The sequence below is a fragment of the Oreochromis aureus genome, linkage group 6 (genome assembly GCF_013358895.1).
Source record: "Oreochromis aureus strain Israel breed Guangdong linkage group 6, ZZ_aureus, whole genome shotgun sequence".
NCBI classification, from domain to species: Eukaryota; Metazoa; Chordata; class Actinopteri; order Cichliformes; family Cichlidae; genus Oreochromis; species Oreochromis aureus.
Window position 1 is genome coordinate 22,683,823 of NC_052947.1, and position 26,735 is coordinate 22,710,557.

At 39.8% G+C, this 26,735-nt stretch overlaps 3 protein-coding genes across 6 annotated transcripts in view; all 3 read right to left on the bottom strand.

Moving 5' to 3' along the window:
* The window catches only part of tbc1d1 (TBC1 (tre-2/USP6, BUB2, cdc16) domain family, member 1), a 46,293-nt gene extending 41,358 nt beyond the window's left edge, over positions 1 to 4,935 (bottom strand). The window contains exons 1-2 of one of the 3 annotated variants that reach the window (XM_039612922.1): positions 4,757 to 4,935; positions 3,259 to 3,913 (exon numbers count right to left, since the gene is read on the bottom strand). In XM_039612922.1, coding sequence (XP_039468856.1) covers positions 3,259 to 3,873 — 615 coding nt within the window. In that variant the 5' untranslated portion in view covers positions 3,874 to 3,913; positions 4,757 to 4,935. Of the gene's footprint in view, positions 1 to 3,258; positions 3,914 to 4,461; positions 4,546 to 4,756 lie in introns of those variants that run through there. The other 2 variants (XM_031728169.2, XM_039612923.1) reach the window with 2 other exon arrangements.
* A 228-nt stretch (positions 4,936 to 5,163) lies between these two features.
* Positions 5,164 to 17,527, bottom strand: pgm2 (phosphoglucomutase 2). Its single transcript, XM_031728172.2, has 13 exons — positions 17,273 to 17,527; positions 14,486 to 14,653; positions 13,665 to 13,856; positions 11,661 to 11,744; positions 11,307 to 11,500; positions 10,920 to 11,109; positions 10,094 to 10,191; positions 8,769 to 8,949; positions 8,405 to 8,498; positions 6,797 to 6,926; positions 6,517 to 6,709; positions 6,168 to 6,301; positions 5,164 to 5,885 (listed from the first exon to the last, which is right to left on the bottom strand). Exons 1-13 carry the CDS (start codon positions 17,345 to 17,347, stop codon positions 5,783 to 5,785), a joined length of 1,836 nt encoding a protein of 611 aa, XP_031584032.2. The 5' UTR covers positions 17,348 to 17,527; the 3' UTR covers positions 5,164 to 5,782.
* A 1,865-nt stretch (positions 17,528 to 19,392) lies between these two features.
* zcchc7 (zinc finger, CCHC domain containing 7) overlaps positions 19,393 to 26,735 on the bottom strand; it is a 52,684-nt gene continuing 45,341 nt past the window's right edge. For both annotated transcript variants that reach the window (XM_031728173.2, XM_031728174.2), the window contains exons 8-10: positions 23,575 to 23,670; positions 22,453 to 22,570; positions 19,393 to 21,325 (exon numbers count right to left, since the gene is read on the bottom strand). In XM_031728173.2, the coding sequence (XP_031584033.1) occupies positions 20,712 to 21,325; positions 22,453 to 22,570; positions 23,575 to 23,670 (828 nt within the window). In that variant the 3' untranslated portion in view covers positions 19,393 to 20,711. The remainder of the gene's footprint in view (positions 21,326 to 22,452; positions 22,571 to 23,574; positions 23,671 to 26,735) is intronic.

The following is a 26,735-nucleotide window of genomic DNA, read 5'->3' on the forward strand; positions in this document are numbered from 1 at the left end:
CCAAGGTCTTATTAAGTCATTTTGATGCAAGTGATCTGGAAGTGCAACAAAATGTAATAATATCTCCCTGTGCTTCATCTCTCAACCAATATACAAGAAACAAATTAAACCTGACAAACAAAACAAACCTTCATCTCTGCTCTCAACTCGCCAGAGGAATCACAGATTGCACAGGGACACAGTGAAGAGAAGCTGGCTTGTAAAACGTAAATTTACAGCTGAAATCCCACAAAAGCACAGCAACAAATACAAAGTAATGCAAACAGATTTTCACACCAAAACAGTGATTTTTACACACCTCTGTGGTGACACCCAGTGGTTACTTTCTTTTTTCCTTTCTTTTTTACTAGTTCAGCAGAAAGGGGAAGCCCCACCGACCTCCTGAGATCATTTCTCTCCCTTAATAGAGAATAGGAAGTTTATGTTTCTTGCTGAGGTACATAAATTTAGCTCTGGTGGGTTTTTTTCCTATAATGTCTCATTTTTAACCACAAAAAGGTCCCATGTCCCTGCAAACATGCACGCAAATTTACAAAACACACAAAGGAAACTGCAAAGCACAGTGGCACCTGTAACAAAGTGTTAATCCTGAAATAGTAATGTCAGCCATCTAAAAACACACTTACCTTAAATGTGTAAAACACAAGTGGTCTAAAAAAGTGGACGTGTATATTCAACTGCACTGTTAAGCAACTCAGTTTTTCAGTTGCAGGTATGGAGATACAATATAATAGCTTCTTTTGCGATAACAGTATGACATGGCACAACATGGAGCAGAGAGCTGGATTTCCTGTCCGGAGGCAGTTAAATTATAACTGTGTAACCAGCCAAGAGGAACCACTAATGCAGCAACAAGAACAAATCCGTCATGGTGGTACATTCTTTGTCCCCTGCAGTGAACAGGAACTCCTGTTTTCTCTGACTCTGAATATGTGCTTAAAGAAAAAATACAGATATTTTTTCTGATTCAAAAGTTTAACTTGGCATGGTTCTCATAAAGAAAGCCAGAAAGCCATGAACCAACCCTGATCTGACATGTTCAGGTGCACATTTCATATCACAACAGTCCAAACTGAAATGCCCCATTTGAGAAATGTGTGAAATTGTGTGAAACTGCTGTTACTGCACTCTCACCTTCACCACTTGAAAGTGACAATAACCACAGAAGCAAAGAGCGATATTGTGTGTGTTTGTGTGTGTGGCTGACACAGCTCAGACAGCAAGTTGAACAGTTAACAGAGACTCTTGACAACTGTTTCATTTCTGAGTTGATCCATGCCTGATGCAGAGATACTTTTTTCCAGCTCTGTCTTCCACCATCAAACTGCGAGATGCTTTGGATGAAACACAATTTGTGACTGGGCATGCCCCTCTCATACCTGTCTGATTTTCTCAAATCTTTTAACACATTTACATTGTAATTTCCACAGCATATCCAGCTTCTGTCCATCCTCACAGTTGAAAAGAAAACACAAGGCTGGATGCCCTTATCCAAAGCCGGTCAATTCCTGTGGAATTGGAATATCAGGATTTGTGCCGAGGCTTATGAATCCAGGTCTCATTCCCATTAAATGTATTGCACCTAATTTAGATGAGATTAGATTAATTGCTGTCCTCAAAGCTCCCTCTCCCGTATTCTCCCCATTTCCTCTCCTCTGCCCTATTTTCAGTGTGCTGACATTCATCTGTCCTGATGCCTCTCTCTTCCCCTGGCTGTCTGTGCCTTGTTCCAGATGATCTGGATCCTCCACAAGATTTAGAAACTTATCTTGTCTCATTCCCGCCCAACTATCCCAGCTGTCATAGGGCGAGAGGCAGGGTGAAGTCTGTGATGTAAGGTTATGTATAATTAATTTGACTCAAAATCTGATGATTTTTGTGCTTTTGGTGGTGAGGGTTCATTCTAGATTCCCATCTTGCTGTAAAGTATGCACTTTTATTCTGGTTATGAAAAACTTATTTGACAACATTTAAAACACTAAAGAAAAGACTGCGTTATCTCACTATTTAAAGCCCCGCAGCACTGCGTAGAGATGCCACTTATAATTAGAATGTACGTAACTGCGAGAGAAGCCTGAGCAACAGGTGGTCTGCCTGACATCATCATGGTCACATGTTCGAAAAGGTAACGAAAACAACAAGCGCTCACTCTGCTGCAAACATAACATCATAACAGGATCTGTGCGACAGGAAGTGATCTCTATGGTAACGTTGTTTCACATCCTGCACGCTTCATGCAAAGTATGCTCATTTTCTCATGATCAACAAAACAGACAGACGTATCCAGGCATGTGTGCAGCTGCTGTGTAAATGCTGAAGTACTGCTCAGTTTTATCTGTGCATTTAAGACAGATGTACACTCCGTGATATTTACATTACCCCACACAGTAAATGATGGCTGTAGGCATAACTGAAGTGTGCAGGTATTTCTCTTGCAGTGCACATGTGACATTTTGTATTTTGACTTCTCTGACTCATCACGTTTCACATCGAGTACCCTTCATTGTCTCCATCTTCCTAATCTGGTCAACTCTTTTAAGTCTCTGGCATGTTGGGCATGGCATGCTATCGAATGTCTCGGGCCTGATCTAACACCAGCTGCAACTTCAATGTGAACACACACAGGCTTTTGGCCATGCACGTCATGTGGAGGAAAGGTAAAAGGACTAGAGGTCAGGGGTGTGTTGGTCCTCAGTGTGTCACTGTAAGTGGATCAAATGCACGTCTGTGTTTGCTCGTGCTGCTGAATGGAATAAAAGCACAGAGCATGTGGGCCGCAAGCGAGCCAAAGCCAGATCTAGTTTCTCTCTGTGGGTTGTCATAATAAATACTGATGTGGTCACACCGAATGCTCAGGCAGTTTTTTGTCATTTGTGCAAACATAAGAAAGAGGTCGTCACACGGCTGGTGATCCCCAGTTCTCGTGTCATTCTCATCTGTACCTTGCTGCTGACATGCTGTGTTTCAATATACTTTTACTAGCTGAGCTTGTGTTGATATGTTTGTGGTTTGTGGTTGACATATGCTGTTGCTTGTTGTGAGAGAACTCCCTTTGACTTTTTTGGACTTCTAATTTGGCTCATGTGCATTATTTACCATAGCTCTGAAGCTGTTCTGTGATATACTGTGAAACATGTTTGGTTTTTTTTTGTATCTTTGCATACATGTGTAGATTATTTCTACAGCCTCAAACGCTCTACCCGATTGTTGATTGAAGTAATTAAATCCAAGAACACATGCACACACACTTATACATACCTTGGTTCTGTACTGGCACTGGAAGACATAGCAGGCACAAGTCGGTGTGCCTCTCACCAGGCAGGCAAAACTACTGGGCTCCTGGCTGTTGTGTATTAGCTTGGTCACATGGTGAGGAAGACATTCAAACAGAACTGTGTGTGTCAGAGGGTCCCATACAAGGCTCTCTCCCAGCGTGGACACACATCGTACCCTTGATGCTGACACACACAGAAAAACTGTCTGACTGCGTGAAGTAGGACCCAGCTGTCTACCTCCAGAGCCCCCAGCTTGCACCCCACCACTTTGCTCCCTCTCACTGGGCTGGGACCTGCTGATTTCAGCCACCACCCAGGGTAGCATAGCCATGGTGGTCAGATGGTGGACTTTCCGAAAACCAATCATCGCCAGTTTGTATCGTACTTCGTCCTCCTCTCCCTCCACCTCCATCTTTGCCCCCCATGATGCAGTCCTCTCCCTCCCGAGCTTCTGAAGACACTGCGTGGCAGAGGTCAGACGTGAAAGTGAAGGACATGAGCGGTGGTTTGGAGTTAGGTTATGACGGGGTTTGTCAGAGCTCCCTGGTCTAAGAGCTTCACTCCTTCTTGGCTTCACTTCAAAGTAGAGACCCTCCATGATGTCTGTGACCTGAGGCAGCTGCTTGCCTCTACTTCACCTACAAAATATCAGTTAGAGATCAGAGCCAGTAAACAACTGAAAGGACAGCCGCAGGCATTTGCAATCTAGCTTGATCTTATGAGATCTCAAATGAACACAAATGTGCTACACAAACATTTACTTTGCAAATTAGAACTTAATCTTGTAGCTTGATGTTTGCTCGACTTTGCTTTTAGTGTAGAATGAGGCCAGTTTCCCCAGGACACTATGAATCACCTGATTTGTGTGTGTGTGTGGGACTCAGTGGTACATTCTCAAGGACACACAAACAAATGATGGTAATCCTTCAAATATCATATTTGACCGGTTAGTTGTCACAGAGAGGAAAGGGACCCCCTCGCTTCCCGCTAATCCTACAGCTCTACATAACCGCTCACCTGTGTTTCCACAGTACGTTTTTCATTTAAAATCCGTGAGAAATTACACAACAACGTCAGAACCTCAATATTAGGACACGAGTACAAGGTTAAGTGAAGATACATTGTCCGTTTAACCAAAACGATCACGTTAAAGTCCCGAAAAAGCAAAAGTCAAACGTTTTCATACCTGCCTTAATATAAATAAATCGTTAACTTCATCAGCGGTGCTACGTTCAAGATCTGTATGCTGCTCGAGAGCATCACGCGGAAGTGAAAGCTCTATTTTTTATACAAGGAGCGGGCGGCAAACAACGGACCGTAACGGGGTTTTGGTCATTTTACGCACGTAGCCGTTTATTTTTACGCACGGGGGTTGTGCGGGGAGCAAATCGCGCACAAATATTGTTTACCCCGAGATTCCCAACGCACACAACGTCCCGTTTTAATCAGTTTAACATTTTCATCTTCTCCTTCTTCCTTACCTGTCCCGGTCACTCCTGTCTGTCGTGGCTAGCGGCAGAACCACCACCGAGAGAAATCTTATAGTGTAAGAGTAACTGCCCACAGACAGAGGAACGAGAGAGAGCCCTTTACACAGCTCGAGCCGTCTTCAGCTCGAGTTAAATATAGATGACAGACCAAATCCTACCTCCCTCCTCGCCTCTGTACTCAGATGGGGCATGACAAGTGCACGCTGAGTGTGCGCGCTGGCGAAGGATGCAGGGGCGACAACTGTGCGCGTCGTGGAACTCACTAAACAGATCAATAGTGTGTCCCCTCGTTTTTTTTTTTTTTGTTACTTCACGTTTATCTCCACATGTACCGTCAGAAATCTTTATTTAGTAAAGTTGTATTTTTCAGCATGAAGAATACCGGAAACGGCACATTATTTGCACTCCATCAAATGAATTTATACTGAAAATAAGTTTTTAAAAAACAAACAAAAAACCTCTGACTTCTAACATTTTATTATACAGTATGAAGAAACGAGGAGTCGGTGTCTCCACTTGATGGCGCTATAAACTTTTACTGTTCTCATTTACACTCTCCTCTAATTCTTGACATTAGCAGCAAAGCAAATGATGCTGAAGCATACTGTGGAATGCATGTCATCAAAACAGGAAATACAGAAAGCATAATAGTGTGAAAACAGGAATGGCTGTGGGTGTAAGATGGTTGGACTTGTGCGCTTTAAGATCTCAGGCATTGAGGTAAACTGAAAATTTAAAAAAACAAAAACATGAAGCTGTGAAACATTTTGACTACTGAAAATATAACAACACATGACTCTTGAGATCAGTTTAAAATGACTAATTATCAACAAAAACATCATGAGATCTCCAAATTGTAAAAGAGCAACGTGGTTAACTTGTCACTAACATGTCTATGAATTGATGTGAAGCCAGAATTAAAAAGAATCTCGTCTGGAGAATTAAGACAACATGTGGCATGCTGGTCAGAGATATTAAGCACAGCTTGTCCTGCTTGTTGTTATAGACCCTACTGCGCTACTGTGGCTTTGGCTGCAACTTATTCTTATCTGGCTCGAAAAAGTTTTCAATGATGGCATCAACCAAGTCATCCAGTTCCTTCTTCAGGTGTGACACATCACTGTTAGAGACGAAAAAAATAGAAAACATGACAATTATGAGGGATTACTAGAGTTGCACTGTTCAGTTACGACATTTCAAACTGTGCGTTTTGTTTATTTTCAGAAAAAAATAAAGCAACTATTTATTCCTACAAAAAAAAGTTTTTGTCCATCATTAAATTCCTTCAGGATTTGGGCTGACGTCAGACAAAAGTAGATGTATAAAGCCATTCTGCAACCTGTAGAAAAATGTAATAGTTCTATAGTATGCTTATACTAGCTTTGCCTCTAAAGTAACCTACCTGTTACCAGGAGGAGCACAGAGTTCAGTGTAGTATTTGATTTTTGGTTCTGTGCCGCTGGTCCTCATGGTGGCCACACCCCCATTAGAGAAGGTAAAGGTGATCATCTGACTGGAGCTAGAGGTGGGAAGAACCTGAGAGAGGAGAGGAAGGAGTGTTAGATGGACAGAGGGAGAGACATTGAAACAAATAAAACTGGAAAGACGAGCAAATTTAAAAACACAAAACTTCTGCAGTTTAAAACTAACAACTGTTTTAAAAGAAAACTCTTACAGAATTATAATGTGTAATTAAGAGGTTTGTTATGCTCTCAGTGTATGAACTACAGGTGTGAAGTTTTTGCCCTCACAGCTTTTTTATCGGGTTGGTTGCTATCGTAGCCGGTGGTCAGGTCTCGCACAGCGTCGATGGCAAAACGACCACACTCGGTGGGATACGAGTCTTTCGTGCCACCATAGTTGCGCAGACGCTCAAACAGACTGCGGATCACTGCCTGGTCGTGGCAGATAAAGTAAGAGTTCTTGCTGATGTGGTAGCCATACCTGATGATAAGAAATAATCAAAGACAGAGTTGGAGCCTGCAGTTTTAGGTTATTGAAAGTTCAAGGTGAACTGTGTGTGCATCTTACTCTTCATAGATTGTAGTGAGCTGCTGAGAAAGACTGATTTTTTTAGTCGCCAGGAAGGAAATCATCTCTCCTGCTATGGCTGCAGCGCTCACTCCATCCTTGTCCAATACAGAGGGACTACACATATACCCTGCAACACACACAAACAGAGTTCACTCTTAGACTGTATAAACCTCCAGCTGCTGTAGTCAGCTGCCACTTCTTTTAGTAACAGTGTATCCAAAGGCATGAGATTCCAATTATAGTAGTATAATCTTATTATATGGGAATGCTGGAAACTATGCTGTTATGTTGTATGTGTGTGTTGGACTTACTAACAATCTTATTAACCCCAAACAACTTTTATTATTAACTCAGCCTTTGTGTTTGACTGTCAGCACGGCTCAAACCTTTTAATAATCAAGACTGAGATCACAGTCACATGAATCTGATGTTTTTACATGTTAAATTTTGATGACTCATATTTTCATTAACCAAATTAACAAGATAGCGCAACATTGTGTGATTAGATTCACTTGTAAAGTAAAGAAAGTGAAGCATTTCTATTCACAGTAATGATACAACCCTTGGTCACAGTTTTCAGTGTTTAGTTCAGGGGACTGTGAGAGCTTTGCATCAGCTTGCACCTCTTGAATTAGTCCACTGTGAAGTCTGAGGTGAGTTTGTGATACTTTTCTTGTCAGAGATGAAATTGTGTGACCTTTGCTTCCAGAATTATTCGCTGATATTAAACTGGATCTATTGTTCCCTCTCCCACTGAAATACTTTCAGCTTTGCAAGTGGAAACAACTACAGCCAAAAAGCCCAGCCACTTCCATAAAGGTCATATTTGTTTAGTTCTCAGTGCACTGCTGGTGACTCATTCTGAAGGTCTTTTGCAGTTAAATAGGGGTTGTCCTTGGTCTTCAAGCAATTCTCCCTTTTTTGGTCTTACAGATCTCAACTTAACCTCTGTTCCTGTTAACTGCCACTTCTTGATTAAACTATGAGATGAGGAACCAGCTTTCTTTACTTTCATAGACACAGGTAGCTGTTTAGAGAAGCCATGGCTGCTGACAGCTGCCACAGCAGAAGAAGTTTGTGGATAAAGAAGGTCTCTGAAGCTGAAAGGCCCAAAAGAAGTTAAAAATTAACTTCATGTCTTTCAGCGATCAGCTCACATTCCTCTCACTTAACCATTCATAGCAGAAATATCCAACATGGTGTAACTTTACTTTTCCATGCCACTGTGCACTTTATACATCTAGTTTAGTTCACCAACAGGTTATTCATATGCAAAGTAACTATACATTTCAGTTTCACTGCCATCACTTTAAGGCTATTTTTTTTAATCCTCAAGCAAGTTTTTCAAAGGTTTAGTTTAGATTTAGGTTGAGTTTAAACTTTAGTTTAGATCTTGTGAGCTCCCAAAAACTCAAACAGAAAAATGTTGTTGTCATCAACTAATCCCACACAAATTTATGTTACTTGAATACTTTTAGGCAGTTAAAATTAACTCGGCTTGTGACGCTGTGGAGATCATTGTGTGCATTAGCCACAAAGCATGAATCAGGACTGGTCTCAGTTTGAAAACAGTCATTTGCGTGTGTGTGCTGCGTGTGATAATACCTATGGCCTCTTCAAAGGCAAACAGCACAGTCTTGTCCTGGTCCAAAAGGTCTCTGGCTCTGTTACCCATCCACTTGAACCCTGTTAGTGTTTCCTGGCCAAACATTATGTAAGAAATTTGGTTAACAGTAACCACGGAGAATGGTTTGAAACATTTAATCTGAAACACGTGCGGTGGTGAAACCTAAAACAGTATTGTTAAATAGTCTCATAGCACATTTTTATCTCAGTTTCTCTTAAATATGATTACTAGCAGGAATTCCATACAACCACTCCTCTCCAGTTAGGCCCATCTTCTTACAGAATCTTTTGATGCATGGGAAATTTAACTGATCTGATCTTATTTTAAAAACAACTTTGTTACCTCAAAGTGGAAGCCCTCCTTCAGAGCAATGGCGCGCAGTATTTTGGATGAGACGGTGCTCGACAGCATGTAGAGGTTTTTCACAGCAGCAGCGTCAGAGTTTTGCTCCCTCCAGCAGCGAAATATCCACCAGCCAAGCAATGCTCCCAGCTCATTACCACTGAACACACGCCACTGTCCACTAACACAGACACAGACAGAGGTTATGGAAGTGAAGGCAAGCGAACATACCTTATGCAGAGGGTCATCGATCTGTGATCATTAAAAATTCTGTAATGTTTAAACTGTTACATTAAAAATAGCTCCTTCTAAAATCTGACGACAGCAACACGTCTCCAACAATTTAGGATGGGGAGCAACAGAAGGCTGTAAAAGTAAATGGCACTAAAAAAAGAAACAGCAACTAGAGGCTCTTGGAGAGGGCCGAGTTTTGTACAAGTAAAGATGGGCAGAGATTCACCAAATTACAAAAAGCTGCATCTACAAACTGTGAAAAACCTTCAGAATAAAATTCCTCAACGAAAAAATTGTGAAGACTTTGAGTATCACATAATACCACCAAAAGATTATGAGAATCTGGAGAAATCTCTGTGTGCAAGTGAAAAAGGCCAAAAGTCAATATTGGATGCCTGTGATCTTTAGTGGGTCTCAGGCAGAACTGCATTAAAAACATGCATGAATCTGCCATGGAAATCACTGCATGGGCTCAGAAAAACTTCTAGAAATCACCTTCTGTTCACCGTGCCATCTACAATTCAGGTTAAAGCTCCATCAGGAGAAGCCATATATGAATATGATCCAGAAAGGCTGTTCCACGGTCAGATTAATAGAAGTTTTAAATTATTTCTGGAAAAAAATGGACATTATTTTCTCTAGATTAAAGAGGAAAGGGACCATCCGGCTTGTTATCAGCAGTCAGTTCAAAAGCCTGCATCTGTGAATTGGTGCCTTGCACATCTGGAAAGGCACGATCAATGCTAAAAGGTATATAAAGGTTTTAGAGCAGCACATGCTCTTATCTAGACGTCTTTTCCAGGGAAGGCCTTGCATATTTCAGCAAGATGATGCCAAACTACACACTGCATTTATTACAAGAGTCTGGGTGTAGAGTGGTCTGATCATTCACCAACTGAAAAGATGAAATCATCATCATGAAAAAGAATGACAAAAAGACCCAGAACTGAGCAGCTGGAGGTCCTGGGTAGCTCTAAAATGTGTGGGTCACCATAATTTCTTATTCATTCAACCCTAATAAACCTGCCCAATAAGTCTGTGTCAAACTCTGCTGCAAACCCTATTAAAGCTGTATATGCACACAAACATACCTCTCCTGCTTCTCAGCAATGGCCAGTCGATCTGCATCAGGGTCATTTGCCAGCACCACAGAGGCCCCCTCCTTCTCTGCCAGTGCAAATGACAATGTCTGCAAAAAAACAACCAATCACTTGTTACACCATCAACCAAAACCAGTCATCTACTACAGTCAGCTGTATATGTTTTAGGCCAGTGAAACATTTGTTGTAGTTTTGCCTCTGTACACCACCACAGAAGATTTGAATCAAATAATCCAGATATGATTGAAGTGTTTTCCCCTTTAATTTAAGGAATTTAACAAATGTATTGTATTAACTCTTTCGAAATTACGGCCATTTTTAGACACAGACACGTTACTGGCAAGCAGTTTAACTGCTAGGTGAGGCCTTCTCCTTTAGTCTATGACAAATAGAAGCAGAAAAAAAGATCTGGAGTTAATTTTGGGGGTTAAACTTCCATTTTGGTTTCTGTTCACTGGAAATTTCAATACGAGAAAAATAAGTGCATGATTACAAAATTATTTCCTTAGTTAAGAAAAACAACTTCACAAAATGTCAAGAATACTCTCAAAGAGGAAGGTGTGTCATTGTCAAAAAAAGAGAAACAGGAGCAGGATGAAGTCTTAAGTGTACAGGGCTATACTGTAATTCCTAAACAGTTAATGCGATACTTTTGTAAAAACCCTTGAATTGAGACTCCCCGTCTGCACTTCAATCACATCTTGATGATCTGATTTAAAATCCACCATGATCGTGAACATTAAAACTGTGTCACTGCCCAAAATCCTACGGACTCAGCTGTACATATGATTGGATGTGACAAATGTTGACTACACACCAGGACTCCCTCTCCCTCTTCAGGATTAGGATATTTAACGGTGGGAAATTCGGGGTCTGGATCCTTCTGTTCCTCCACTGCGTACGGAGGACGAAGATCAAAAGCCTTGAACGCCGACTGGACGAACGTGTGACCAACACCGTGCACAGATGTATGTACAATTTTCACCTCTGACTTCTTGTTTATTTCCCTGCAAAAGAAGTCAAAACATGATTTATGAATATCCACAGGTTTCTACTTCATTACTCATTTCTACCTCGAAACATTATGTGCTTGAACTTGTACGGCCTACATGGCAGCTTATGCATTTAAAACATTACACAGTAGAATTGCTAGCATGTTTTAAATGGTACATGCTGCTCAGCAAGTTGTGTATCTATGCAGCACCTGTGATGGCAGTGTTTCTGGATGGCTTTGAAGTATTCTGTGTTAATATCCTGATAGGGGTCTTTGAGCAAAGTGCTCTTCAGGGCCTCCTCCGTGTTCCACGACTCAGGCCAAGGCTCCAGGTTTTCCATAATGGCTTTAGATATACCTTTGTCATGAGGAGTCACAATCTGGGCACCGTTCTCCCAGTACACCTAGGACAAAACCAGAAAAAACAAAACATGTCAGAAATTTATGGGAAAGAAATGAAATTGGAACTGTGCAATTTTAAAATTAGCAGAGATTACTAATAAAACTATCAGTAAGCCATTGATGCATTTAAGGAAGAAAGACAAGGCAATGATGAGGTCTTACCTTGTAGCCATTGTCTTGTTTGGGGTTGTGAGAGGCAGTCACCATGATACCAGCACACAGACCCAGGTGGGAAACTGTGAAAGGCTATAATGAGAATGAGAGAAAGACAATAGTACCTCATATATGATAAATATTTTAAGTACACCATGCAGAAGCAAAAAAAAAAAAAAGTTAAGGAATATAAAGAAAGCCTATTTGAAAATGTTACTAATAAAACAATGTTATAGTTGGTTACTATCAGGGAATGAAATCATTTCTACTGAGAGCCAAATGGTTAAAATGTTTTCTGCTATAACACCATCATGGAGGTAATTAATCGTGATCAAGTTGCACTTAAGGAAAATGTCAATCTCATTTTTTTTTAATTACTTTGGGAGTACATCAGGTGAATTTGAGCAGCTCAATGACATTTCCCCTCATTTTCCTTTTTGTCTGAAGACTCACAACAAAAACTGTTCTACACAAAGATTTTCTTTACAACAAAACTGCAGTGAAAGATAAAATCAGGATGAAAAAGTGAGAATTAGGAATACACTTTTATGAAATTCTGGGGCTATGCTTATAAAAGTATTATAATGGAAAAACATCAGCAGCATAAACCTGATGTGACATTCACAGATTGATAAATATCACTGCCATCAGCAAATGACATTTTTAAGCTGATGGGCTGACATCAGTAGAAAAAGGCAGGTATTGGCTATTACTAACATTTGGTTGATATATCGATGAATCCCTACTGAGAACAGGTCTTAAACCACTGTTGACGGTTTATATGCCGGCCTTTGGGCAAATCCTGCAGAGATATGGTCTACATTTTCACTAAAGCTGAATGATTGTGGATCTTTCCTCTGGTCTGTAAGTAGGCTCATACCCAGGGCTAATCTTGGAATCTGACATCTTTTGATTCACAGTGTCTAAAATTTCATGGAGTCTGTTTCATCCAGCTTAGACAGACACCTAAAATCCACTCATTCCTATCTCAGCATGACTTAACAAGGTCATGCTTTTATTTCTTCCAGAGTTGACTACTGTAATGCACATTACGCCAGCATAAGCCAGCGTAACATTAACAGGCTACTATTAAATGAAAATGCAGCTGCTAGGCTTCTAACACGTAGCTGAAGGAGAGGGCGCATTACAGCAGCCTCTGCAGCTCTTCACTGACGACTTCATAGCTTTAGAAGTGATTGAGACATTTTATGCTTGTTTCTTAAGCCATACAGAATTCCCTGACTGAAGATCTGAGGTAGGCAGTCTTTAAAATCTTCTCTTAAAAGTTATTTTTATCTGCTGGCTTTTTAAAATCACTTGTTGAAACTTGTTGTTCTATGTATTTTATTTTTTTTAGATGTTGGACTAGCACTTTATGGCTTGGTTTTGGAAAGTGCTATATAAAAACAAGATAAATATTGCGTGCTGTTCTCACTATTACATGAGGAAAATAAGTAATGCAACAGGAAAATTGAGCAAAAACTGAATAAAATAAGTGGCTAAATAGATATATTGAATAATCACCTAGAAATACAAATAAGACTTAAGTATGTGGTATTGATGTCCAAAGACTAAATTGCTAATCACAGATCCTCTTTCTTTAAACTGAATATAATCTGGTGACTGCTACATGTGTTATGCAATATGTTGCACTGTATACTGAAGGAAAGTGAGAGGATTTTATTTTTTAATTGGAATTTGCCCTGAAGCATCTGCCCCACTGTCATACACCTCACTAGCAAAATTATTAAAAAATAAGAGTAAAGCACCTTTCATAAATGTGAAAATTAAATGATCAAACTAGGACCAAACAGTGTTGAGACCAGGGTTTTTTTTTGTAACACATTCTAATTCACACTCTCAGCACACACACACTCTCGTTTTTGACCTGCTCACTTGTAACATAACCACAAGTAATAAAATTTGCTTTTATTTTTTTGACTGTGATGAATACGTGTTGCAACATCCCAAAAAAACCCCAAGTGATGAAAAAACAGGAAACCAAGTGATTACCACAAAGGGCGTGGGGGTGATGTCAGAGAAGAGGTGGACAGGGACTCCTCGGCTGATGAATACAGCCGCAGCCAAGCTGGCGAAACGCTTGCTGCTGCCCCCGCTGGGAGGGTGGGCACGAGCGTCGTACCCAATCACCACCCCTCGCTCTTTGAGGTTCCCAATACTCTGCTCCAGGTAGCAACAGAAACCCTGTCAGGGAGGAAAGGATTGGAAGATACAAGAGAAAGGTCTTGAGAATGGTTGATTATAACTTTAAATAAATATATATACACTGCACCTCTCACAAAAAAGGCACAAACTATTCAAAGATTGATGGGTTTTAACCCGAATTATAACAATTTCAGTCATGCAATGAATCAGACAAAACATCACAAAATAATAATTACAGAACATGAAGTTGGATATATATTCAGAACAATATGCATAAAAGCAATCATCATAAAACTATGAGCTAGCTTTTATACAAATCAGTGATTTGAAGGACTGCTTGTGTATATAGTTTCACTGATCCTGCAGTGTCAGATCTTCAGTGCAAAAAGAGCAATCTCCATTATTCTAGAGCCAGAAAAGCCCTGCCTAAGGGGGGGTTCTGGCTCACACGCAGGCAGGAATAAACTATGAAGTGCTATAAAGCAATCTATACGATCTTAAATTCAGCTATAAAATAAAGTGTGAAACAGATTTTGGGGGGTTTTGGGTGACAATGAAATACTTAGCATTCCTCAACTTCTTCACAAAACAAAGACAAAAAAATCAAAAACAGAAATATGCAACTTTGCATGCGACTCGAAACGTATTGAGCTGCAGTACTGACCCACCTGTGTGGTCTGAATAATAGTTAGATCATTCATACAGGATATACCAGGCCCCATGGCTGCCCTCAGACCTGCTGTGCCAAACTCCATCCTGGAGGAGAAACACTTCTTCAGAGCTTCCTTGTTTCCCTCCTTCACCATATCCTGCACCATGGATTTCGTTTTGGGGTTCTGGGGAAGAGAATTGTTTTATTATCCACAAATTAATAAATAAATAAATGAACACAATTAAAGATTTAAAATCTTGTCTACAGTGTTGTCACTTGATGATAAAGTTAGCATTAAAAAAAACCCCCAACACAACAGCTTCTATAGACAACAGGAAAGTTTAGAGGGTAAGAATTACTTAGGAATTACTACCAGAACGTCCAGACAGGACGGCACTTCTGACCACGTGGGCCCCTGAGGAAGCCGCTGTAACACAATTATCTCAAGACTAATGAATCTGGGGTCTTTTTCCAGTGTGACCTAATTTGTGATATCCCATATGTCTTTAAGGTCAAGAATGACTGTGTTTGTGTAGGTCTGATAGTCGGGGAGTAGCCGGGTTAGTTTGGTTATACGTTTGTGTTGTAAGCATGTTAAGACCATGTGACTGGTTCTGTTTCAGTAATGGTAGTAATGACCAACATACCAGAATGTATGACCAGCAGCTGACTGTGGGTTATTATAAAATCTGAGTCATATTCTGTTTTACTGATTTATAATTTCAAATTATTTTCCACTAAATAATTCTGTTATTTTGTAGTATTTATAAAAATAATAATGTGGATATTAAAAATAAATATAATATTAGGAATAACTGATGCTTGCAGACAGAAGAGGAAGAGTCTCCTGCAAAATTTGGACAAACGTTTGGGGACCAAACAGAGGGTTATGGATTTATAATCGTTAAAATGAAAAGACTCAGTAACAGCAGACGCTTGAGTACAAGCATAAGTTGACTTCTGGTTTTGAAGAAAGCAAACCTGCAGTGATGAATGTTTGTGGATACGCAACCCAAGTGGAAACTTCTCTGTGTAAGATAAGAGAAGTCTAAGAGCAGAGCCCTGGGGAACACCACTGGTCACTTACTGGCTTCATAAAGTAGGGTCAGTTCAGTTTATGAAATCCACAACTGCCGTAATTTTACACCTAAGACAGGAGGAGAAGTAGAGAAAAACTACCTGTAATTGTTCCAACCTTGCAGATCAGTATTAATTCTGTAGGGCAAAATGTCAAAAGGGGTCTATGATGACTTTAATTTAGCTCTCGTGTTCTTGGAAGCAAAACAGCTTCAAACTAATTTAGTAGGGGAGGGCAGGTCAGTGTTCGTGGAGTGGAGTGGTCACGAGTTACGCAACCCGGAGAACTTCTTCTATTTTTGTGTGAACAAGGGCTTCTTTGACTTGATTTGTTGGTTGGATGTAAAATAGTTGACAAAGACTATTTAAGAAAAAAAAAAAGAGCTATAATTTGAATTATGAAGGGTTCTAGCAAAAATGCTTAAGGGTCATTTTCATCTCAAAACATCAAATTCCTACAATATTTTCTGTTCATCCACATCTGACGTCCCTGAAAAGTTTATGGTTTAAAATTTGGGCATATGTAATGATTGCTGTGAAATTATTAGAATTTAATTTACTTTTTAGAATTTTGCTCCATTTGGATTAGAGGACCTACTTATATTTTTGCTTTTGTAGTAAAACTTGTCATATTTGCTCCATCCAGATTAAAGTTGAATGAAAACAGCATTTTTTCATGTTGACAAGTATTCTAAATGTTTTATTTGGCATTTTTGTGAAATACATCTATGTCCCATTTGGAAAGTTGTCTTTTTTTGCAGTGTGTTTTCTTTTCCAATTACTTGGACTTTACAATTCGGTTTTACTTTCTTTGTTTATTTATTTATTCTTTCATATTTTAACCAGTCATAATCAGACTTTTTTCGATCCATCTCATCATTTTTAAGGTGAGAATGTGAAAAATCTCAGGCTTTTATCTTTAATAGTTTCTGATTCATGCTCAAACATGGCCTCAGATTTTGCAATGTGAAAAAAAAACATGGTGGAAGTGAATCAAGAGATAATTTTCAAAACTATACATCTTGAAAAGTACACGACATATGAAGCTGAAATTTCACACTGATCATTATATATGTCCAAACATTAGACCATAAAATCTTCTAGCAAATTGGTGATGGTCAAGCAGAAAGTCTGTGGTGATTTGAGACAAAACAATGCTAAAGAAACTGGACACCCTCCTTTACAGTGTTTTTTAAGCCGAGGTCTAAGAAACATGAGATTCTGCTTCCAAATGACAGATCAGATCTATTTTCTGTTATGCTTATCCAGACTATTAACAGGCTATCATCTAATTCTCACGGAGAAAGAAGAATCCAGTTCTTCTTTGCGCTTCTTAGTTTAGGCATAATAATAATGTATTTTGTCATTAATTGGCAGATACTTGATTCGGGGTGATTCGTGGGAAATGGGCACTTCTTTAACATAAAATACAGATCCATTAAAACCCAAGTCAATATAACTTATATCAACTTATAGTAAACAAGTAGCAGATTTAAATGAAAATCTAAATTGAGCACTATCACAAAAAGTTCATTGATCCAGGCTTAAATGAAAGGACCAGTCAAGGATACCACTCAACTCACAAAGTTACTAACTGGAATCTTCGTGTATCTTCGTAATCGCCCGAGAATAAATAAAATCGCTCGTACAAAGATAACCCTGAATGTGTTTGATGACTACAGCAAAGCTAAAGCACTCTGAGCTAGCACGCTAGCTGTCAGCTCACCTTGTCGTACTGCAGCCACTGCCGGATAGACTGATCCAGCTGGGCGTCACCGGTTGAGGACATACCGTTCTCCATTTCTCTTCTTGGCCAGAGTCAACAGTCTGTCCAGCTCAGTGTCTATGCTCATAGGAGATCAACGCGCTCCTTCAGTAACTTTTTCTGGCCAAAAAAATGAAGACAGAGCTGAAGATGTTAGCACAACTGCCTGCTGATGGGGGCGGAGCGACGTTCTGCGTCACGAGCTTCCTGCGTGCTGCATTCAGAAGCTGTCGTAACTGTGGTTAATAACAAGTGCGAGGCCTTCATGGACTATTTTAACCAATGACTGTAGAAAACAGTTATACAGTATCGATTTTAACCAGAGGAAATTAATTGAAAGATTGTTTCAAAACTGTTACAGAAAGCATAATCTTTGTTTTCCTGTAGGGGAAAAAACATAATTACACAACTACAGCAGTCACTGGAATCACAGTACGAGTATTTAGAGTAATGTGCAAAAGTCTTGAGCCACTTTTACATTTTTACAATTTAAATGGGAAGTAGATAATCCTTTACTACATTCAGTGATTGTCATGCAGAAAAATTAAGCTGCTGCCAATCAGATACTTTCCAGATGATCTTGCATGGTGGATGAAAAACTGTGTTCATAATTCCATCCATTTTGACAAGTTCCCCAACACCACTGGCTGAAATGTAGCCCCAAATCAAGACAGAGCCTCCACCCTGTTTTACAGATGTCTGTAGACATTCGCTGTTGCACCTCTCTCCCGATTGCCTACATACATACTGACAATGATTTGAACTAAAACAATAAAATTCGCTCTTACTACCCCATGTGACCTGCTGCCACTTATTTTCAGTGAAAAGTTTGTATAATCTGGAATACCTTATCCTTTCTTCACGTTTCCTTAAGAATGGCTTCTTGCTACCCACCCTTCCATGTAGACCATTTGTGATGAGGCTTCAGTGAACGGTAGATAAATCAACTGAAGGGCCAGATGTATCCATCAGAGTCTGTGTCAGACCTTTGTTGGACCTCCCCCTATTTGACACCAAGGGTGGGACAGAAGCCCTGTGGCATATGAGACTATTTGATTAGAAATAATAATAATAATAAAAAAAATTCCGTTTGCAGCCCTGTGTCCTTTTAAAGGTTCATCATCATTTCTGTTCTGTCAGTAAAGACCAGCAGAGGATATAAAGGAGGAAAACTTGAAGAATAAATGTTATCAACTGCAGATGTTTACCTTTCTGTAAATGTTGGTTGAACCTTGTGCCAGAGTTAACCAAGTAAATAAATTGAAAGATTGAAATATGAAGATGATTATCAGTCAATGTTTTTATACTGTGATTCCTCAGATGAAAGTCACCAGCTCTGAAGAGATGTTTTTAAGAGCCAATTAAAGATCAAAGCTGTGTAGGAGTTTAACTTGTTTAGAACAGTAAGTTTGGATCACTCTGACCCAGTGTGAGTGTAGTTTTAATCTTTCAGCTCTCATGTCTGATAACACAGGCAAGTACATTCAAACCTCTCCATCAGCCGGCTCTGTAGTTTGTCTGGGTTCACTGACCGAATCCAAATTAAGGAGAAGTGACAGCATCCCCCGCTCTTTACCGCCCTTCACAGAGCACTAGGCTCCATAATGCATACTGGAAGCGTCTATCACCAAGTTCATTGCTCTTCTCGAGTACAAAAATGGTACTATCATATAGCTATCTTCTGCTGGAGTTGACAGTCTTCAGTGTACACCTCGTGCCTTTAATAAATCACAAAAATAAAGATAAAATTGACTAGCTGATCGTTTTGAAAACATGAAATCATGAAAGCACAAGGCTACACCGCAGATAAATAGTAAAGAAAAACTGTTGCTCAGTCTGTGGAAAGACTGGACCTCAATCAAAATGTCAACAGTAGGCCACTTAGGGTTTTTAACAAATAGTTGGTGACTCATTGTTACAGATCACAAATTATTTTTCCCCAGCATAGGGAAAAATAAAAGTCATTCATCAACCTCAGCTATGACATTTATCAGCCTGAGCCAAGTGCTATGAATTGTACTGAATAACAATGACACTGAAGATAAGAAAAAAAAAAAAAAAAACTGAGCGCATAAGCAATCCAAGCTTTCTTCCTCAATCACAAAAGAGATTCAAGTTTTATTTTTCCTCAGACACTTTGGATAACCAATGGTCATATTACAAAGGAATCACTTCACACTGTTTCCTATTTCAGGGTTTCATTTAGCTATGACAATAACAAATAAGACCACATACAACTGATTTTAAATTATCAACAGTGTTGGGGCCACATTGTTAGTGATGCATGTTATCTGGAACCAGTGATTTGAGTCCACTTGTCCGCTTACAAGAAGACATCACTGAAAGTGATCACATTTAATAAATAAAAGAAATACTTCTGTTCTGACTGAAGCGATCTTTTTCAGGTTTGACAGAATTCTCCAACATCAAATGACAGGATCAGGGTTAAATCCCGCAGACACACATAAGATGTCTGCTGGTTTTTCATCACTTCGCTATTAGTCTGTACGTACCAGATGCATTAGTGCTCATAAATACAGAAAAATTACAAGCGTATGGGTTGGTTACAGAAAAGAGCAGCAGTTTACCCTTCAGTTAAAATTGAAAATGAAATTATTCACAAACACGTGTTTAAATATACACTGCCTTCTGGTTCCAAGAGCAGCAGCAACATTAAAAAACTACTTTCAAAGCAGAAGCACAGCGAAATCAGCTTATTGAACTTGCAAATTTTTTATTTTTTTAAATGAGACTTTAGCAACACGATGGAATCGATGGGAAGAAATAAATAGTAAGTCACCATTACTCCTGAAACTATTTTAGTAAACATTTTTGGTTTTACGCAAATACTATTCAGATTCCTTTAAGGCCATGATCCTTTTTCATTAAAAATCCACAGAACTGTGACTTACTGGACTAACTGAATTGTGAACTGCTGTTTATACATTGTCAATTTCCAAACATAGGGCCACTTCTTGTTTAAATCTGGGGACAGCTGTATTCTCACTGACCACATGGGGAAAGTAAATAAACAGCTTCAACATTCTAACTCGTTTTAAGCTGTTATTAATAACTTTAAAGATGCTGCTCTGCTCAAGCTTCATAATGTGACTTTGAGCCACTGTGAACAAAATCAGGACTCTAGAAGTGAAGCAACTAAATGAAGCAGCTTTTATTATTTCCAAAAATCATACACATCACCTAACTCTTGACTGTTGTTAAAATATTTTGTGAAAAGGTCCCATGAAGGCCCTTAAAGCCAAAATAATTTCAGGTATTTATGTCGAGACCTGAGTTAATGAAACGTACGACATGCCCCTAAAAGTCATGGTCTTAACTTTTACTTTTAGAGATCAGAGCACTGACAGACTCTGACATTGAAACCTCACTAAAACGGATGCTATCTTCTACGCTTTCTTTGTTTAATGAAGAACAGATTATCTTCTGCAGGGTACATCTGCGCACCAGTTTTTTTGTCAGCAGTCGCGGGGGCTTGATTTTTCCTCTTTTTTCTCTTCTCTTGCTTTGCTTTAGGCCCATACACCTTTCCGCCAACAGAGCCAAAGAGAGGGTTGGGTCTTTTCTCTGTGTGTCCCCCTGGCTGTGCTGAAGGGACATGGTTCATTTTCTTCTTCCTTCTCCTCTTCTTCCTGTTCTCTCCCATCCCTCCCCCTCTGGGAAAGTCTTCTGCTTCATCAAAAAGTGGCTTAGCGGCTGGCAGCGGGTTTCTCGAGGTGGGCACAGGTCTCTTAGGTTTCCATGGTTTAACATTGCCTACACTTTCCTGTTGTTTGTACTTATTAAACTTTTTTGTTTTGGGTGTTGCAGCACTTAAGTCGTTATCATTAAAAAATAAATGGCTGGGCCTGGGATTGTGGTTGTTAGGAGTATGCTGAGGGGTATGGTTGGACTGGTGGTTGGTTTTATGAAAGCTGATCTTCCGTTTCTTCTTTGGGGGTCCTGGTGTGAAAAGGGTCTCAGAAAAGGATTGAAAACAGCCATTTTTCTTCAAATCTGGGGAAAGAAAAACAAAAATAATTAATTGGATCTGACTTGATCCAATGATTATAGTCTTTTTCTCTTATGATTGAAAAAACAAAGTCAGATGGATAAAAATTCTTACGTGGCAGGACATAAAATAATAATTTGGTCCTTATCAGGTTCTAAAAGCATTTAACTACAACCTCACATGACTAATATCTGTTTAACAAAACGAAGCCAAAATGCCGAAGCACAGTTTGAAGAGCTAAGTCCTCCCAAGGACTGAATAGGTTATGAAACAACTTTTAGGAGCAAAGAGTTGAAAAAAGTAAATTTTTTTGCATGACTTTGTCAGTCTCTGACATGATTGTGGAGGAATTTTGCCCCCCTCTTCTTTACAATGTTGCTTCAGTCTGCAGGCACTCGTTTGTGCACAGTTCTCTTCGCCAAAGCACCGCTGAGCACAGGCACAGGCTGAGGTTTGGACTTTGACTCAGTCACTGCATCACCTTGATTCTCTTCAGTTTCCTGCTGTGCTTTGGATCACTGTCTGTTTTCAGCCAAGCCTCTACAATACTTTGGTATACAGAGGAGTTCACAGTAGATTGGAGTGGATGCAAAACAAGCACAAATTTTCACGCCTCCACCAACGTGCTTAACAGATGGTGTGAGGTGTTTCTGCTGATATGTTGTGTTTAGTTTTTTTCCAAACACGGTTTTCTCATATGTAACTGTGCAACACTACAGTTTACACTCTGAATAGCTTTTAATTATTGCTTTGAACAGTTCTTTTTTCAGGAGGGAATGATTGCACAGCATAGATCACTAATGACTTAAAAAACAAAAACAAGAAGCAAGTGCACAATTTTGAATTTCATTCAGATGCTTTTGGTGGCCATCAGCAAGGTTCTGGCATAATTCCGGCTGGACACTTGCCCGCTCTTCTCGGCAGAATTGGTAGAGTTTATTTAAATTAGTTGGTGTCCTGGCACAGACCAGGCATTTAAGCTTGTAGCCCAAGGATTTTAGCCCATGGACGAAAGCTTAGTACTGAACCTAGACCAAGACACACTACTAAGAGGCCATGGCCTAAAAATTAATAATAGCTGCAGCCATAAAAAGGATAGATATTTACTGGTCTATTTCTTTATGTGATTTACCTTTAACCCTGATCTTTATCCTGTGTTGTCTGTTGCTTATGTCTTGCACAGTGTCATAGTGGTTAATCAATGAGGTTGTGGGATGCACTCCACTGAACATCCTCCGTTGTATACATGCCTGTGGAAAACACACAAGACACAGAATTTAAAGGACTGCAATATATTTAAAAGGACATAATAAAAACGCAGCAGATGAGGTCAAACCCAGTCCTACAGAAATCCCGCTGATTATGTTACTTTTAGAATCTGTACAAAAAACAACTCTGTACATGCGGAACCTGATGAGTAAACCTGAAGACGTTGGATGTGAAATACACTGTTGATTACAAAAACCTGTAGGAGGTTGCATCTTACTATAATAATCTCTGTCTGTGTGTTTGTTTCCTTGTCCGCTGTCAAAAAAGTCAATTTTGACCAGAAACATCTGTATGGAGCTGCAATTTGAGCCTTATGATAAAGTTGGCATAGCCTTTTAAGGATAAATTAACCTCTCAACATAACTAATAGCTGCAAAAAATTTATATCTTTAACTTCATGTGACGACTCTGCAGCAAGCTATTTATGATTATTTGATATTTTAGCTTAGTGTTTATGAAATTTTAGAATACAAATAATGAAAACTAAATAATTTAATTTAGAATTTAATTATTTTTATTTAACACAGAAGCTGGAAGAATTTCAGGGTTGTTCCTGGGTCAAAATGGGTCACAGAAGCTTGTTTCTACAATGGAAAAAACACACACAAAAACATAAAAATTGCCAGTCAAGAGGTAAGCTGAAGTTTTAAGCTGTTAGTTCAAAATTTCAACTCGCTGACTCAAACTGCTGCGTAAGCTGAAATTATGAGATCATTTTGTGACTTTTCTCAGTCAGGCAGGACTGGCACTAACAATACTAGTAAAGAATTATTTAATCAAATAATAAAAGTACTTACAATTAAATATATCCCTTAAAGAAAATATTGGGTTTTTTTGTCTTAAAGAATCTGCTTCCACTTTGGGCTTTATTGATTTGGTCTATAGGCCAGAAAGACACATACAAAATAGCAAATACCTACACATGTAATATAACAGGCAATTCAGCATACACTTGGACTAAGGAAAGACAGTGAGGGTTACTTACATGGCCAAAGTGTCCCTTCATCGAGCAGTTGTAGCAGTAGGCATGAGAATGACTGCTGCCCTTTGGTTGCTGCTTCACAGGAGGGCCATTCTTAGTCTGTAAAAAAAAAAAATTAATTAAAAATATTATTTTAAATAAAAACCAAAATCTGATACCCCCGACAAACACGATGGACACAATAAAACGGTGGCTTAACCGCCCATTTCTGTCTCATTCTCCCTCTCCTCTGCCATCATTCCCATGCTCTCAATGAAGCGGACTGCAGTGTATTGTACAGAGAATATGGGGCGCTGATATAAACCACTGATTTCCGAGGTATAGTTAGAGGCCTGTAATGACCCTGTATGATAAGTAACTGTGTGTGTTTGTGTTTGTGTGCGTCAGACTGTGTGTGTGTGTGAGTGTTTGTTGGACACGGGGTCCCGTCCCCTATGGGCCAGTGTTCTGAAAGCCTTCCATGCTCCAGCGCCCACAGCTAATATACACTGATAAAGAGAGAGAGAGGAGACACGGGCAGAGTGCATTTACTGCTAATGTTACACACACACACAAACACACACACACACACACACCTAATGCTATTCTCCAAAACACACAACCACAAAACTGCGCAGAAATTGCCCCCTCCCTCTCTCTCAACCCTGATTCCGAGATTACAAATGATTTGCGCCCCACGTCATTTCTTAAACATAGCTTAGGTAACCTCCCCCTCCCCTCGCGCTTCACCCTCTCCTCCGTACACACCCCTGCAAACCCACATCTACACCTCACACTTTTCCCCTCTCTCTCCCTCTCTTTTCCGCTTGAGTAGTTTTGCGGCAGAAAGGATGAATGCTATTAGAGCGTCGCGTCATTATCGGGTCAGGCCTGCCGGGCCCATCTCCATCACAAAGGCCAGAAGATCACAGACCTCTCGCGAGCACGAACTCTCTCTCACACGCACACACACATACACATGTGCACCCCAAGGAGATCACAGCCCCCGTCTCGAGCCCCCCACCCGACCTCCACCCTTCCTGCCCCTCTTTCCATTCATCTTTCATGTAAATTGGCTGTAGGCCTCCCTCTGTCTCTCCCTCTCCCTGACCTTGGGCTTGCGTTATCTCCACATACTCTGATCCAGCACACAGAATGAATGAAAGCACGAGAGACATCGAAAAAAAAAAAAAGACAGAGAAATGAAATCCCCCTCTTATTCTCACACCAACCTGTGATAGTTGTGTGAATACCTGGTGTGATAGTGCGTGTGCATGTGAGGAGTTCTCTGCCTCATCCGATATTAATTAACAGGATGAACGTTTATCCCGCACTCGTTTCCTCTCCTTGTTCTGATCTCGCACTGCCTATCACGGGCATCTAAACAGAGTGAGGCCCTGAGGGATCACAGCAGGTTGGTGCCTTTCTAAATCTTTCTTAAATGATTTGGTGAGGAGTGACAGCTATGGCTGTGCAGTGACAGCTAATATGACACATAATTTTAGTATAAATTTGCAGCAGGAACATTTCCACTGAAGTCTAAACCGAGTGGGAAACTGGAGTCAACATCAATGGCTATGCAAAACAACATGTTTTCCTTGTTGGTCGGTATGTGTTCAGTTCTGGATCACTCATAGCGAGTGAAGGGCATTAACTTGACTTACACAGATTATGTCTATGGAGAGTCTACTCGCTTCCTATTAATGCCATGTACCAACAATGGGTGGAATGATCACCAATAATGAACAGGACTGAATAAAGAGCTAAAATCTTTATTTAGATAAGGGGAAGCCATTATATGCTAGCACTCTGCTAATGTTTGTCAGTTGGTGGGTTAAGATAAGTATTTCAATAAAAAACAAAACAAAAAACAAAAAAATTACACACAGCTGGCCGTGGTGGTCATCGGTGGATGCTACACTACATGGACAAAAGCACATGCACCACCTGCACATTTCACCTACAGGAGGTGCTCAGTCATGGTAACCAATGAAGCTGTCGGAACACAGTTTTTGTGCTGATGTTAACACCAGAGGACATTTAGACTTTTACACACTATGTACCTCGGCACTTGCTGATACTGCTCTGTAACTTTACATGTTCTGCCAGATCATTTCAGAGATTCCTAAACACTTTCAATAATATGACTTATAGCTAATTGGGAAACATGTAGGAGGGAATGAATGTAACAGACTAACCTGCTGCAGTGGTGGCATCCAATCACAGGACCACACGCAAAGTCAATGAGTTCTTTAGAAGGACCCATTCTTACAAAAGTGTTTATAAAGGCTGATTGCATAGCTAGGTGCTTGATTTTATACACCTGTGGTAATGGGACTGAAAACACCTGAATTAAAGATTGAGACCGTTGGCTGTGATGCACAGTGATCAGTACTCACAGTAAGGTATTTTCATACAACCTCAAAAAAAGGAAAGAAAATATGTAGCTAATTAGAAAAGATTTAATTAGAAAATGGAATCTTTGCTGATGCAAAGTCTGCTTTTTTCAGTATTTATGCATTTTCGTTCACCTACAGAGTGATTTTTTTTCTTCCTTTTATATTTTTTAGCAGTCAAAAAAAGTTAGAGTGATCCAGTTCTCTAGATAAATAGGCACATACTGCAGGAAATCATCTTTTTGTTTTTAAATAGAAAATACACTGGTTCTTATATAGTGCATTTTCTACTCCATCCAAGCACTCAAAGTGCTTTATACAACATACCACATTCACACAAGCTTTGTTCTGCAGCTAAGTGCTTTCTATCTAACAATCACACACTTTCACACTCGAGTGTCATTTTACAGACAGCAACTCGGCGTTCAGTGTCTTGCCCAAGGACACAATGGCATAAAGAGTGGAGCAGACAGGGATTGAACCACAAACCTTCCAATGGGCAGATGACCTGCTCTGCCTTCTAAGCTCCTTTATCAAGTATGTGTGTGTGTTTTTGTCCCATTACTCAACTCAGAAGCCTCATCCATCTGAGAGTCTCCACTGCCACTGACAGAAGAACTTGTTACCATTTTAACATTTGAAAACCTCACTAATGTTATACAGACTTTAAACAACAAACACTGCACATGAGGCAAAAATATCTGCTTTACCTAAACATTTCTCAAAAGACCCTGAGAATGTCTATGTCTCTTCATAAACTTGCTTACAAGCATTAGAAGAGACTTTCAG